Here is a 13322-nt window from a genome sequence, read left to right on the forward strand (position 1 = left end):
GTGCAGACCCTGGACATAGGGCTGGTAGAGCCTGTCGTCGGCATGGAGGGCCGCCAGCAGGATTCGGCTAGTGTCTGAGCTCTGCAGGGTGTCACCCCATCTGTGGGGATTGAGTAACCTGAGGAGACAACAGAAGACACACGTCTGTATGTCCTAGGAGGCGGAAGGAAGTATGTCTGGTTAATAGAACGTTGAGCAAGTTAGCCCTAGACCAGTGATGGCGAACCTATGACACGCGTGTCAGAGGTGACACGCGAACTCATTTTTTTGGTTGATTTTTCTTTGTTAAATGGCATTTAAATATATAAAGTAAATATCAAAAATATAAATCTTTGTTTTACTATGGTTGCAAATATCAAAAAATTTCTATATGTGACACGGCACCAGAGTTAAGTTAGGGTTTTTCAAAATGCTGACACGCCGAGCTCAAAAGGTTCACCATCACTGTCCTAGACTGTCAGGAAGGCTCTTCCCTGGAGCCCCACTGAGGTCTTTCCACCAAGATCCAGTGATTCCGTGTGAGGGCTGGAGAGGGACTCTTCTGGCGCGCAGGGAGCTGAATAGGACAAAGTAGAAGGGAGGGGAAATGTCTCGAAGACTCTGGAGCAGTGATGGCATGTTCTCTGTGCTGAGCTCCGTGGTGTCGATGGTCCCTGTGTAGTGATGGCATGTTCTCTGTGCTGAGCTCCGTGGTGTCGATGGTCCCTGTGTAGTGATGGCATGTTCTCTGTGCTGAGCTCCGTGGTGTTGATGGTCCCTGTGCAGTGATGGCATGTTCTCTGTGCTGAGCTCCGTGGTGTCGATGTTCCCTGTGCAGTGATGGCATGTTCTCTGTGCTGAGCTCCGTGGTGTTGATGGTCCCTGTGCAGTGATGGCATGTTCTCTGTGCTGAGCTCCGTGGTGTCGATGGTCCCTGTGCAGTGATGGCATGTTCTCTGTGCTGAGCTCCGTGGTGTTGATGGTCCCTGTGCAGTGATGGCATGTTCTCTGTGCTGAGCTCCGTGGTGTCGATAGTCCCTGTGCAGTGATGGCATGTTCTCTGTGCTGAGCTCCGTGGCCACTGGCCCCAGGAGGCTGTTAAACATTTGAAATGTGGCTAATGGGACTGAAGAACAACTTTATTATAATTAAATTCAAATAGCCGTGTGGCTAGTGGCTACCTTATTGGGCAGTGCAGCTGTAGAGCAAGACAGGTTTCTATTTCTTCCCATTGGCAGGAGGACACGGAAGGGATGGGGCCCTGGGTTCCTTTAGATCAGATTCCTCTGAGCGCTCCACTAGAGAGGAGGAGAGAGTGGGGCTCAGGGGGATTGTCTACAGCAAAAGAGAGTCTGTGTATATTCATAGAAGGTGCCTGAGCACCACTTGCCCTTACCTGTGATCCTTACTGGCGGCCTGAGTGTGTGTTAGCCCTCTGCCTGGGCAGGGAGTCCTGTTCCTTCCCTTCTCCACCTCCTCCCTCTCCACGGATGCCTCCTCCTGCCTTCACACATCCTCACTCACCTGTCAGGAAACACATTAAGGTCCCCACCACCCTTCAGCCTGTCACCTTTTCAAAGGAATTATCTAAAGCCATTGCAGCTCGTGTCACACCTCTCGACCACCGACGCTTCGCTTCATCACTCACTTTACTTCCTGACCTCATCTTCTCCTGGCTGGACCCCAGGGCTGGCTCAGAGCTCATCTTTCGACCTGTTGCTGTGACCCTATTAATGAGGCCCTTGTGGCAGCCTCTCTGCGCCCCCACCGCCCATGAGCTCCTTGCTCCACGGCCTCTTCTCAGAGCTCTGCCCGGGGTACTTGTTTTCCTGTTTGCTCGCCCCACTCTCCCAGCCACGAGCGCCTCTGGACTCACCCCAGGTTCCTGGTCCTCCTAGCATTTCTTCGCGACAGGGCAGCTGGCTCAGGACTTCAGCTGCCGCCACTCACACAGGAATCCTAGAGCGAAATCTCTTCTGATCTCTTACCAGGGAGGATAGGCGTCTTCACAGCTTCCCCGAGATCCTGGGCAAAGAAAGCCCTGGGATCTTCTGGTCGGAGGGTAAGAGTTGAAAAAGACCCTTATTACCAAAGGCCAAATAATATGATGACCCACCAAGACCTGAGTGCTTTCTATGTGCCAACCGCTGTTCTACGTATTAACTCATTTAATGTATTAACTCATTTAATTCTAGTGTTCTCACACACATGGCCACCCAGTCCCTGTATAGACCAATAAGAGCCACCCGGTCCCTGTATAGACCAATAAGAACCACCCAGTCCCTGTATAGACCAATAAGAACCACCCAGTCCCTGTATGGACCAGTAAGAACCACCCAGTCCCTGTATGGACCAGTAAGAACCACCCAGTCCCTGTATGGACCAGTAAGAACCACCCAGTCCCTGTATGGACCAATAAGAACCACCCAGTCCCTGTATGGACCAATAAGAACCACCCAGTCCCTGTATGGGCCAATAAGAACCACCCAGTCCCTGTATAGATCAATAAGAACCATCCAGTCCCTGCATGGACCAATAAGAAATGCCTGGCCTGGCTGGTATGGGTCAGTGGTTGAGCATTGACCTATGAACTAGGACAGTGGTTCTCAACCTTCTGGCCCTTTAAATACAGTTCCTCATGTTGTGACCCAACCATAAAATTATTTTTATTGCTACTTCATAACTGTAATGTTGCTACTGTTATGAATCGTAATGTAAATATCTGATATGCAGGATGGTCTTAGGCAACCCCTGTGAAAGGGTTGTTCAACCCCCAACGGGGTCGCGACCCACAGGTTGAGAACCGCTGAACTAGGAGGTCGCAGTTCAATTCCCAGTCAGGGCACATGCCCAGGTTGTGGGCTCGATCCCCAGTGTGGGGCGTGCAGGAGGCAGCGAATCCATGATTCTCTCTACATCATTGATGTTTCTCTCTCTCCCTCTCCCTTCCTCTCTGAAATCAATAAAAATATAAAAAAAGAAGAAATGCCCAGTGCGCTCATGCTCACAGACAAGCACTCACAGGGCTCTTTGGGTCCCTTTCCCTTTCATGCCGTGATGCTGTAATTTACTTTTGACAGCCCTTCTGTGTACTCATGCTCTCCTCCCTATGCTATGGCCGTTTCCCTTCCTTTTTCCGTTCCTAAGTCACTGTGCTATTGGCTAGTCCACCAATACATGACGTTAACATGAACGAAATTGCTGATTTCCTTATCACCTCTGGAAAGCAAGCCTGCTTTTCAAGTTTCTCCCATTGCTGTCCTTGCTATTACTGTTCCCTAGCCTCCCAAACTTTAGGCTCTGGAGTTTTCAGTCCCTATGTGTCCCTTGCCTCTCCCCAGGTCTTCACCTGCCCTCTCTTCTGCAATTTAACCTTTCATTTATTTCCCTGACATGTCCTTAATTGGTTCATTCGCCCTACAAATAAGTGAGATCTACCTCGTCCCAGGCACTGTATGACATTTCAGTGGTTCAGAAGTCAGACATGATTCCTGCCTCAGAGAGCTCCCAGCCTGGGAGGGAAGAGAGTCCATGCGGTGGGGGGTGTCAGAGGCACCACAGTCAAGATGACAAGCGTCAGGATACAAACTAGCTGGGAGAGGAGGTGGTGAAGGGACGGTGGGCAGCAGGGGTAACACGTGCAGCCGATGGGATCTCTGGGGAACTGCAGGTCCTGTGGTGGCTGCAGTGCAGGGAGTGAGGGCAGAGGAAGATCTGAAAGTGCAGGCAGCAGGCCTGTGGCCAGTGGCCAGTGTGTCTTGAAGTCTGAGGGGAGCCTTTGAGATAAATTGTCAGCAGTGAATGTTAGCACTAAGGGAGAGAGCAGTCAGAGAGACCCCACGACCTCAGCTTTCAGAGATGCCTACTAACTCCTCACTGATGAAATGATAGGAGGCTTATGGGTCCATTAGAAGAATCTGGAAAGGGGAAGCAGTGGGGATCACCGATGAAGCAAGATTAGCCAGATAGTCATAATAAGCTTGGGCGTTGAGACCATCCGTTCTACTCTTATATATGTTTGAAGTTTCCTAGAATGAACATTTATATGTCACATATATATTTATATAACTATTTTATATATTTTTCAATATATAAATCAAATGATTTCCAAGTTTTTAGCTTGGGCAACTGGTTAGATGGCGATGCCAGCAAGTGATACTAGGGATCCAGGAGGAAGAACAGATCCGGCAAGGGCGGTGGAGTGTAAAGCACCGGCAGGGATTTTGGCTCCGCTATGCTTTGGGCTCCTGTGTGTCACCTAAAAGTTATATCCAGGAAACAATTGAAAGAATAAGTTTGAAGGTCTAGACTGGAGGTGATGATTTGGGAGTCACCAGCATAAAAAGGGAAGCAAAAAGTCTGGGAAGAGTGAGATTCCCAGGGTTGGCGGATAGATGAAGGATAAAAAAGGACCAGGAGCCTCTGAAGAAGACAACTGACAAGAAATTGCCTGGGAGTGGGAGAAAGGTCAGGAGGGTGGTGTTACAGGCATCGAGGACAGTGGTGCTGAGAGGGCGTGGACACGGCGGAAGGTGTCCCTGGCTCATCAGGGAGGCCACGAGGACGTGCTGTTTGCGCTCAGAAGGGCAGGAGCTAGACCGCAGCTGGTGGAATAATTAGTGGGACAGGAGATTTCTGGTTAAAGATGGCAAATTGAACACATGCTTTTATCTCTGCTTTCTCCCAAAACCTCACCAAAATAAGAATAAAGGAATAAAAATGGCATAAGCACGAGGACAAAGAGAAGGAGAGGGGAGACCACAGCAAATGAGATATTGCGTCACATTTTTGGAAGATGGGAGTGAATGGAGAAGTGAGCAGGGCTAAGGAAATCGTGTAGCAAAATACCCGCAAGGGCGATGCTAAGAAACAAGGCCTTCACACTGCAGAACCCCAAAGGCACAGGAAGGACTTGGAGGCCCGTGCACCACAGAGGACAGAGATGAGGTGTGAGACTGAAAACAGGGACCGGTCAAGAGGAAGACTCCCAGGACCTACTCCCATCCTTAGCCCTTCCTTATCTGGGCAGGAGTTGGGAAGTTCGTTCTCCAGCCAGGGACCCAGGTGCAGTGAAAGACAGGAAGTACACAGAGGGGAAGAGGAGCCCCAGGGGTGAGACCCGGAGAGGCAGACCCTTGCCACCCAGCAGCTGCTCAGATCCCAGAGCACTGGCAGCCAGGAGACTGGGAACTTCCTCTCTGGAAAAATGGAATGATCGCCCTGGCCGGTTTAACTCAGTGGATAGAGCGTCGGCCTGTGGACCAGAGTCCCCAGTTCGATCCCGGTCAAGGGCACGTACCTTGGTTGCAGGCTCCTCCCCGGCCTGGGCCCTGGTCAGGGCATGTGCAGGAGGCAACCAATCGATGTGTTTCTCTCACATCGATGTTTCTCTCTGTCTTTCCCTCTCTTTTCCACTCGCCCTAAGAATCAATGGGAAAATATCCTTGGGTGAGGATTAACACACACACAAAAAAAGAAAAATGGAATGATCCCTTTTCAAAAGACACACAGATACCGATATGTGGGCCCCTCCGTGAAGCAGTCCTGCCCAGTCCAGTTCACTAAGGAAGCCCGCTGAGTGGAAAGCTCCACCCCTGGTTAGAGCTTCCGACAGGCTTTTAGAGATAATAGGGTCACTGGCTGTTTGAGAGATGCTCCAAACGCCTCCCAGATTTTGAGGAAAATTTTTTCCAGTCGATAAACCCAGCCTAACTAATAACCATACGGGAAGGCAGCATAAGGAAGGATGTTTTCAGACGTGTAAGTCTTCTCCTGCTCCGTTGGTCTGAAAGCGCTAGGAGATGTGCTCCTCAGCAGTGAAGAGGGAACCAAGAAAAGAAAAGGTTAGAAAGGAAGGAACGCAAGCAAGGGAGGGAGTGGGTGGGGAGAAAGGGAGAGGGTGCAGAGAGGAAGCGAAGCCAAGTGGGAGGCAGAGGAAGGTGCCAGCCCAACAGCCATGCAGCAGGTGGAAGCGGGGCAGAAGGGTCCAGAGAGAGACCTCCAGTGGGAAGGTGGTATTGAGGAGCCTCTGACTTATTTGTTCATTTGAAGAATAGTATCCAGAGGAGTTAAATGGTTCTTTTGTGAAGTTTGGCAAGAAGTAACGGTAGGGACGTGAATTTAAGTTCAAAAAACAGGTCAGTTATTAACTCTAGAGGGGAAAACAGCAAATTAGTTAGGAAATGACATGTCATCATTGTACATACTTGACTCAATCCCATATTCTGGTATTTTTAAGGTCATTGTGTGGTAAACAAAATATTGCTCTAACCAAAAGCTGTGATGTAATTACCTTGAGGAGGCAGAGGAACGGGCAAGGTAGGGAGAATACGTGGGCTTGAAGTTAAGTCCTTATCTGCTGTAACCAAAAGTCAACAATCAATGCCTTTATTGATAAACCTTGAAATAGCCATACATGCTTATTACTTAGAAACATGAAGGTAGATCCCAGAAGGAAACAACTAAAAGCAATAAAAGGTGTTTGCTCCTGGGGAGTGGAGGACAAAGGTGCGAGAAGTGGGTAGGGAACTTCTCTTTCACGTCATAAGCACTCCAGACCCAGTCTCGCCCCCGCCGTGGCTACTCTAGGTTTTATATAAACATGGTAAAGCAGAATCTTCTTCAGGTCCGTTACTCCCATGTAGCTCTGTTTTCTTTACCCACTTCTTTGGTGTGTTACAAATACTACACCTGTGCTTGGGTGTGGAGAGGGCGGCGCACCTGAAGCATGGCTCCTCTGTAACAGCAACTTGGGCTGACTCCTCACGGGCGGCAGGGTACGGAGGCCTTCCTGTGACATTGCGCCTATCCAAGAAAAAATAAGTAAATAAATAAATATCACATCTGTGGCTACAAACACAGTAATACACCGTGGCGCCTACTTTACCATGTGTTACCATTTTCTTAGCCCAATGTAGCCACACTCCCACTCAGCTTTCCTGTGCTGTTGTTGCAAGTATAGCACATTCCTATGTACATTGTATACCAATGGTATGTAATTGCTTCTTCTCGTTCAGTATATTTTTATTGATTTCAGAGAGGAGGGGAGAGGGAGAGAGATAGAAACATCAATGATGAGAGAGAATCTTTTTTTTTTTTAAATATATTTTATTGATTTTTTACAGAGAAGAAGGTAGAGAGATAGTTAGAAACATCGATGAGAGAGAAACATCGATCAGCTGCCTCCTGCACATCTCCCACTGGGGATATGCCCGCAACCCAGATACATGCCCTTGACCGGAATCGAACCTGGGACCTTTCAGTCCGCAGGCCGACACTCTATCCACTGAGCCAAACCGGTTTTGGCAGATGAGAGAGAATCTTGATCAGCTGCCTCCTGCACGCCCTCTACTGGGGATCAAGCCCGCAACCCCGGGCGTGTGCCCTGACTGGGAATTGAACTGTGACCTCCTAATTCATAGGTTGACGCTCAACCTGAGAGCCACACCAGCCAGGCTATAATTGCTTTTTAAATCAGTTAAGAGAAGGAGGCACTATTCACTTAAACTGTCTTCTATAAGAACACAATTACATTTACTGGTGTGTTTTTTTTTCTTTGGATTTGAGTTGCCAACTGGGACCATTTCCTTTCAGCTTAAAGAACTTCATTTAGCATTTCTTTTTTTTTTTTTTTTTTTTAAATATATTTCATTGATTTCCTACAGAGAGGAAGGGAGAGAGATAGAGAGTTAGAAACATCGATGAGAGAGAAACATCGATCAGCTGCCTCCTGCACATCCCCCACTAGGCACATGCCCTTGACCGGAATCGAACCTGGGACCCTTCAGTCCGCAGGCCGACGCTCTATCCACTGAGCCAAACCGGTTTCGGCATTTAGCATTTCTTATAAGGTGGGTCTGCTGGCAACAAGTTCTTTCAGTCCTTGTTTATCCAGAAGTATCTATTTTGCTTTCGTCTTTGAAGGATAACTGCTGGATTGTAGGACTCTTAGTTGACAACACTGCCTGTGAGAGTGGCCAGATCTTGCATTTATTAGAAAAAGACTTTAAAGTAGCCATTACAAGCATGTAATGGAGAGATAAGAGAAGCCATGATTGAGTAAGTAAATAAAGATTTGAGCCCTGGCCGGCTTTGCCCAGTGGTTAGAGTATTGGCCAATGGACCAAAGGGTTGTGGGTTTGATTCCTGGTTAAGGGCACATACCTCACATACCTAGGTTGCAGGTTCAGTCCCCATCCCTGGTCAGGGCATGTGTAGGAGGCAATCAATTTATATGTCTCTCTCACGTTGATGTTTCTCTCTCTCTCTGTCTCTCTCTCTGTCTCTGTCTCTCTCTCTCTCTCTCCTCCTCTCTCCCTCTCTCCCTCTCTCCCCCTCTCCCCTCCCTCCCTTCCCCACTCTCTCTCCCCTCCCTTTCACTCTCTCTAAAAATCAAGGGAAAAAATATCCTCAGGTGAGGATTAACAAAAGAAAAAAGGAAAGATTTGATGATAATGTTGCACCAAATAGAAAATATCAGTAAAAACAGACATTATTAAAAACAAACCAAATAGAAATTCTGAAGTTGGAAAGTGACTAAAACATTCACTAGAGGGATTCAACAGCAGATATGAATTGGCAGAATAGGAATAAGTGAACTTGAAGATAGATTGATAGGTATGCAAACTGAAAAACAGAGAAAAAAGAAGATGAAGAGTCTTAGAGAAATGGTGGACACCATTAAGTGAAGCCATATATGTGTAATGGGAGTACCAGAAAGAAAGCACAGAGAAGAGCAGAAAGAGAGTCAAAAAAAACTGCCTGAAAACTCCCCAGGTTTACTAAAGAACACCACCCACACCCAGGGATCTCAAAGAACTGGATTCCAAGTATGACCCGTATAAAGAGAGCCATAGACACGTCATTGTGAAAATGCTGAAAGTCGAAGACAAGGAGAAAATCTTGAAAACAGCAAGAGGAAAATGACTCCTTACTTACAAGGAAAGCCCAATAAAATAGCCGCTGATTTATCATTAGAAACTGTTGCCTGAGCTGGTTTGCTCAGTGGTTAGAGTGTTGGCCTGCAGACTGAAGGGTCTCGGGTTTGATTCCCGGTGAAGGGCACGAACCTGGGTTGCAGGCTCGATCCCCGGCCCAGTTCAGGGCACGTAAGGGAGGCATCCAATCAATGTGTCTCTCACATCGATGTTTCTCTTTGTCTCTCTCCCCACCTCCCTCCCTTCCATTCTCTAAAAAGCAATGGAAAAATATCCTCAGTTGAGGATTTAAAAAAATGACAAAGAGCCGGAACCGGTTTGGCTCAGTGGATAGAGCGTCGGCCTGCGGACTGAAAGGTCCCAGGTTCGATTCTGGTCAAGGGCATGTACCTGGGTTGCGGGCACATCCCCAGTGGGAGGTGTGCAGGAGGCAGCTGATCGATGTTTCTCTCTCATCGATGTTTCTAACTCTCTATCTCTCTCCCTTCCTCTCTGTAAAAAATCAATAAAATATATTAAAAAAAAAAAATGACAAAGAGCCCGGCCGCTGTGACTCAGTGGTTGCACGTCAAGCTATGAACCAGGAGGTCACAGTTCGATTCCCGGTCAGGGCACATGCCCGGGTTGCATGCTCGATCCCCAGTGGGGTGTGCAGGAGGCAGCCGAACAAAGATTTTCTCTCATCATTGATGCTTCTCTCTCTCTCTCTCTCTCTCTCTCTCTCTCTCTCTCTCTCTCTCTCTCTCCTCTCTCTCTCTCTCTCTCTCTCTCTCTATCTCTCTCTCCTCTCTCTCTCTCTCTCTCTCTCCTCTCTCTCTCTCTCTTCCATCTCCCTTCCTCTCTGAAATCAATAAAAAATATATTTTAAAAAAGAAATGAAATTAAAAGGAAAAAGGAACAGTGGAGGCCAGACCACAGTGGGTACATTCAAATATATTCAAATTTCTCAAAGAATCAGTTTACTTTTAAAACCATGTACACTCTTTTAATAGAAGAAAAATGGTAAAGATGAATGGAAAGGTAAGAAGTAGACATAGTGAATATAGACATCCTTTTAAAGAAGTTTTAATAGCAAATAAAACATAATATCTGATACTTCTATAATCTTAACATTTACTGGGTACTATTCTAATTACTTTGTGTATATTAACTAATTTATCAACTCTATGAAGTAGGTGCTGTTACTACCCCCATTTTACAGGTAAGGAAATTAATCCAATTCCCACAGCTAGTAATGGCAGAGCTGAGATTTAAACTCAGGCTGGATGGCTCAAGTCCAAAAATTTTTTTCTCCCTTTTAAAAATAATATGTTTTTATTGATTTTTAGAGAGAGAGAGAGAGAGAGAGAGAGAGAGGAAAGGAGAGGGAGAGAGAGATAGAAACATTAAGAGAGAAACATCAACATCAATCAGCTGCCTCCTGCACACCCCCTGCAGGGGATCGAGCCTGCAACCCGGGCATGTGCCCTGACTGGCAATCAACCCATGACCTCCTGGTGCATACATAGGTCGATGCTCAACACTGAGCCACACCAGAGTCCAAGCTCTTAACAGTAGATGGAAGGAAGTGAGAAGTTGAGGAAGGGTTTATTAGTTTTTGTTTTTCATTTGTAGTAGAAAAGACATAAGCAAAATCTAGCCGGGAAAATGGGTAATTGGGCTGATCCAGTTTGGATTTCTGCCAGATAGCTACTGTGAGTGGCAAAGAAAGGGAAGGGAGCTTGAGAGTGTACGTAGGGTGTTGGAGAGGAGCTGCGGGGTCCCAGCTGGTTAGGAGCAAGAGCTGGATAAATTTCTTGAAGAGCAAGACAGTGAAGGGTCAAGGAGGGAGAGAGGAAGGTGGGAGGACAGAGGTTGCTTTCCGAGGAGGTGGGACATTGGCTTTGAAGAGTTTACAGATGGAACTGAAGGAAATTCACACACACACACAGAGAAGTCTAGATAGATGTTTGCCAACATGTTATCAAGAGTTGTGGGAGCTTTTTTTTTTTTTTCATTTTTGCTCAACCACTTTTCTAATTTGTCTTCAGTTAATTTGTGTTGCTTCTATAATAAAAGCTTCGATGAAAGTTACCAAGCACTCAGAATGAGGGAGTCCCAGGTAGTGACAAGGCCCAGGGTCTGCTCAGGGAAGGGGTGCTGACATGGGATGGAGAGAGGTGTTTGGAGCCGAGGAGGTAAAGAAACATGAAGTATGGCATCAAGGAGGCAGTCCCCACTCCCACGGTGTCCTAGGGGATAAGGGGGGGGGGGGGCGCCTCGGGAATGCAGTGAGGGGCCGCAGCAGGTCGGGAAACAGAAAGCGGTGTCCCGGAGGCTCAGCCTCTTTTCTCCTCTTCCTTCTCCAGTCATAGCTCTCCCTGCTCGCTCACCTCAGCCCTAGGATAAGGCAGGGACTTCAGCTGGCCTGTCACCCCCCACTCCTCCTACCCGCCGCTCTGAACAGTCACCTTCCTTACGGACTTTTTTAAAAACACAACTCCACTCTTCTTTTTTTTTTTAATCCATTCTTTTTTAAAAAAATATATTTATTGATATTTTACAGAGAGAGGGAGAGGGATAGAGAGTTAGAAACATCGATGAGAGAGAAACATCGATCGGCTGCCTCCTGCACACCCCCTCCTGGGATGTGCCCCCGACCAAGGTACATGCCTTGACTGGAATCAAACCTGGGACCCTTCAGTCCGCAGGCCGACGCTCTGTCACTGAGCCAAACCGGTCAGGGCACACAACTCCATTCTTGTTCAGTCATCTGTGATAGAGCTCGCTTGTTTAAACTAAGTTCTGAAAGCCCTTCTCTTCTTGGGTCCCTTGCCCCTCCTCGGCGCCTCAGGTCTGTTTACGAACAGGCGCTGTCGCCTTGCCTGTGAGGACACACTGTGGGGAAACGGTGCTTTAGAAAGACTCTCAATATTCTCCAACTGCATCTTCTACTTCAGCAGCTTGTTTGTTTAAAAAACTTTTTCTTTAAAATAGTTTTAGATTCATAGGAGGTTGCAAAGAAATGTTCAGGGAAATTCCAGTTACCCTTTTCCATATGTTAATGTCTTAAATAATTAGAGTACACTATCAAAACCAGGAAAATGGCACTGGTGCAGTCCAGAGAGCTGATAGCTTATCTAGATTTCACCAGTTAGACATGCACTCGTGTGTGCGTGTATGTGCATATGCAGTTCTACCACGTGTTGCCTTACATAACCAATACCACAACCACAACGGAGAGCAGTCCCATCCTCACTGCACTCCCTCACGTCACCCACCGGGCCACACTGCCCCTCTGGCCTGCCCCTAATGCCTGGTCTCCATCTCGAGTTATGGTACATGTGAACATTATATAGATGAAATCACACACGATATATCCTTTTGATTTTGTTCTTTATTCAGTATCCTTGAAGTTTATTTTCTTAAGTAGTTTTTTTTTAATTCTTTATGAAACAACCGTTTCTACCTCTGCCTTTGCATATGCCATTTTCCCTTCTAGAATGCCCTCTAGCAACCTGCATCCATTTCCTTCTCTGTGTGCCCGAACCCACCCGCTCGTCTGGGCTCTGCTGTTAGTTATGCGTGCCTCACGCCCTAGCATTTCCACTGGCCAGTGGAGGGCAGAGACCATGTCTGACTTACCTTTGCATTCCCAGCATCTGGCGCAGGCCCTGAACTGGAGGCAGTACTGGGGCAATTATGTGTCGGATGCATGAACTGGTGAAGTTCTCCGTTTGGTTCTTGTATTGTGTCTTCTGTGTGGTCTCCCCAACTAGCCTCCAGAGTGTAAAGGGCCTCAAAGCCGCCGCCGCCTCCCCTTTACCTGGTGCACAATGCCCCGGAGTGGCCGTGGGTGCTCCGTGTGGCTTCATGAGCATGAGCCCTGTGTGCGGGGATGAGGTGGGTGTAAGTGTCTGTGGGGCTGGCTTCCCAGCTGCCCAGCCTGACCCCCTTCAGTCAGCAGGACGGACCTGGAGATGTCGGGGCTGCAGACCTTGGAGCACGTGGCCGTGACGGTCTCCATCACTCACCCGCGTCGTGGCAGCTTGGAGCTGCAGCTCTTCTGCCCCAGCGGCATGATGTCCCTCATCGGCGCCCCCCGCAGCATGGACTCGTACGTACCCGCCGCCTCTGAGCCCTCTGCAGCCAGGGCCTCTCCCAGGGCAGGAGACCTGGCCACGGGCGAGGTCCTGGGCCCATGGCGCCCTTGGCGGCTGGCAGCCGGTCAGGGTGGGCTTCACACGAGTGCTTACGGTGCTGACACAGCACTTCACACCGTGTCCTCCAGTCCTCACGAGGACCATGTGGGGTCGCCTGTGCCACCTCGTTTCACAAATGAGGAAACCAGGTGGAGCTCGTGAGCGCCCGAGAAAGCAGCCCTAACCCCAGCTGCCAGCCCCGCCTGTGCTCACCCACCTCTGCCTC

At 48.2% G+C, this 13322-nt stretch overlaps 1 protein-coding gene and 1 long non-coding RNA gene across 10 annotated transcripts in view; one reads left to right on the forward strand and one right to left on the reverse strand.

Annotated features, from left to right (window-relative positions):
• Positions 1 to 13322, forward strand: part of PCSK7 (proprotein convertase subtilisin/kexin type 7) — a 32457-nt gene that overhangs the window by 16137 nt on the left and 2998 nt on the right. For all 7 annotated transcript variants that reach the window (XR_004970278.1, XM_036324207.1, XM_036324211.1 and 4 more), the window contains one exon: positions 12855 to 13011. Coding sequence is in view for 6 of the 7 variants with exons in the window: in XM_036324207.1 (XP_036180100.1) it covers positions 12855 to 13011 (157 nt within the window). In the remaining variant the exon portion in view is untranslated. The remainder of the gene's footprint in view (positions 1 to 12854; positions 13012 to 13322) is intronic.
• On the reverse strand, positions 354 to 12857 carry LOC118664270. 3 transcript variants are annotated; one of them, XR_004970281.1, is made up of 3 exons: positions 6670 to 7065; positions 1856 to 2030; positions 354 to 1503 (listed from the first exon to the last, which is right to left on the reverse strand). It is a non-coding gene; the product is annotated as an uncharacterized LOC118664270 (long non-coding RNA). The 3 variants fall into 3 exon arrangements; XR_004970279.1 differs by having other exon boundaries at positions 354 to 1277; positions 1376 to 2030; XR_004970280.1 differs by adding an exon at positions 12540 to 12857 and having other exon boundaries at positions 358 to 2030; positions 6670 to 6783.

The sequence above is a fragment of the Myotis myotis genome, unplaced genomic scaffold (assembly GCF_014108235.1).
Source record: "Myotis myotis isolate mMyoMyo1 unplaced genomic scaffold, mMyoMyo1.p scaffold_m19_p_10, whole genome shotgun sequence".
Classification (NCBI taxonomy): Eukaryota; Metazoa; Chordata; class Mammalia; order Chiroptera; family Vespertilionidae; genus Myotis; species Myotis myotis.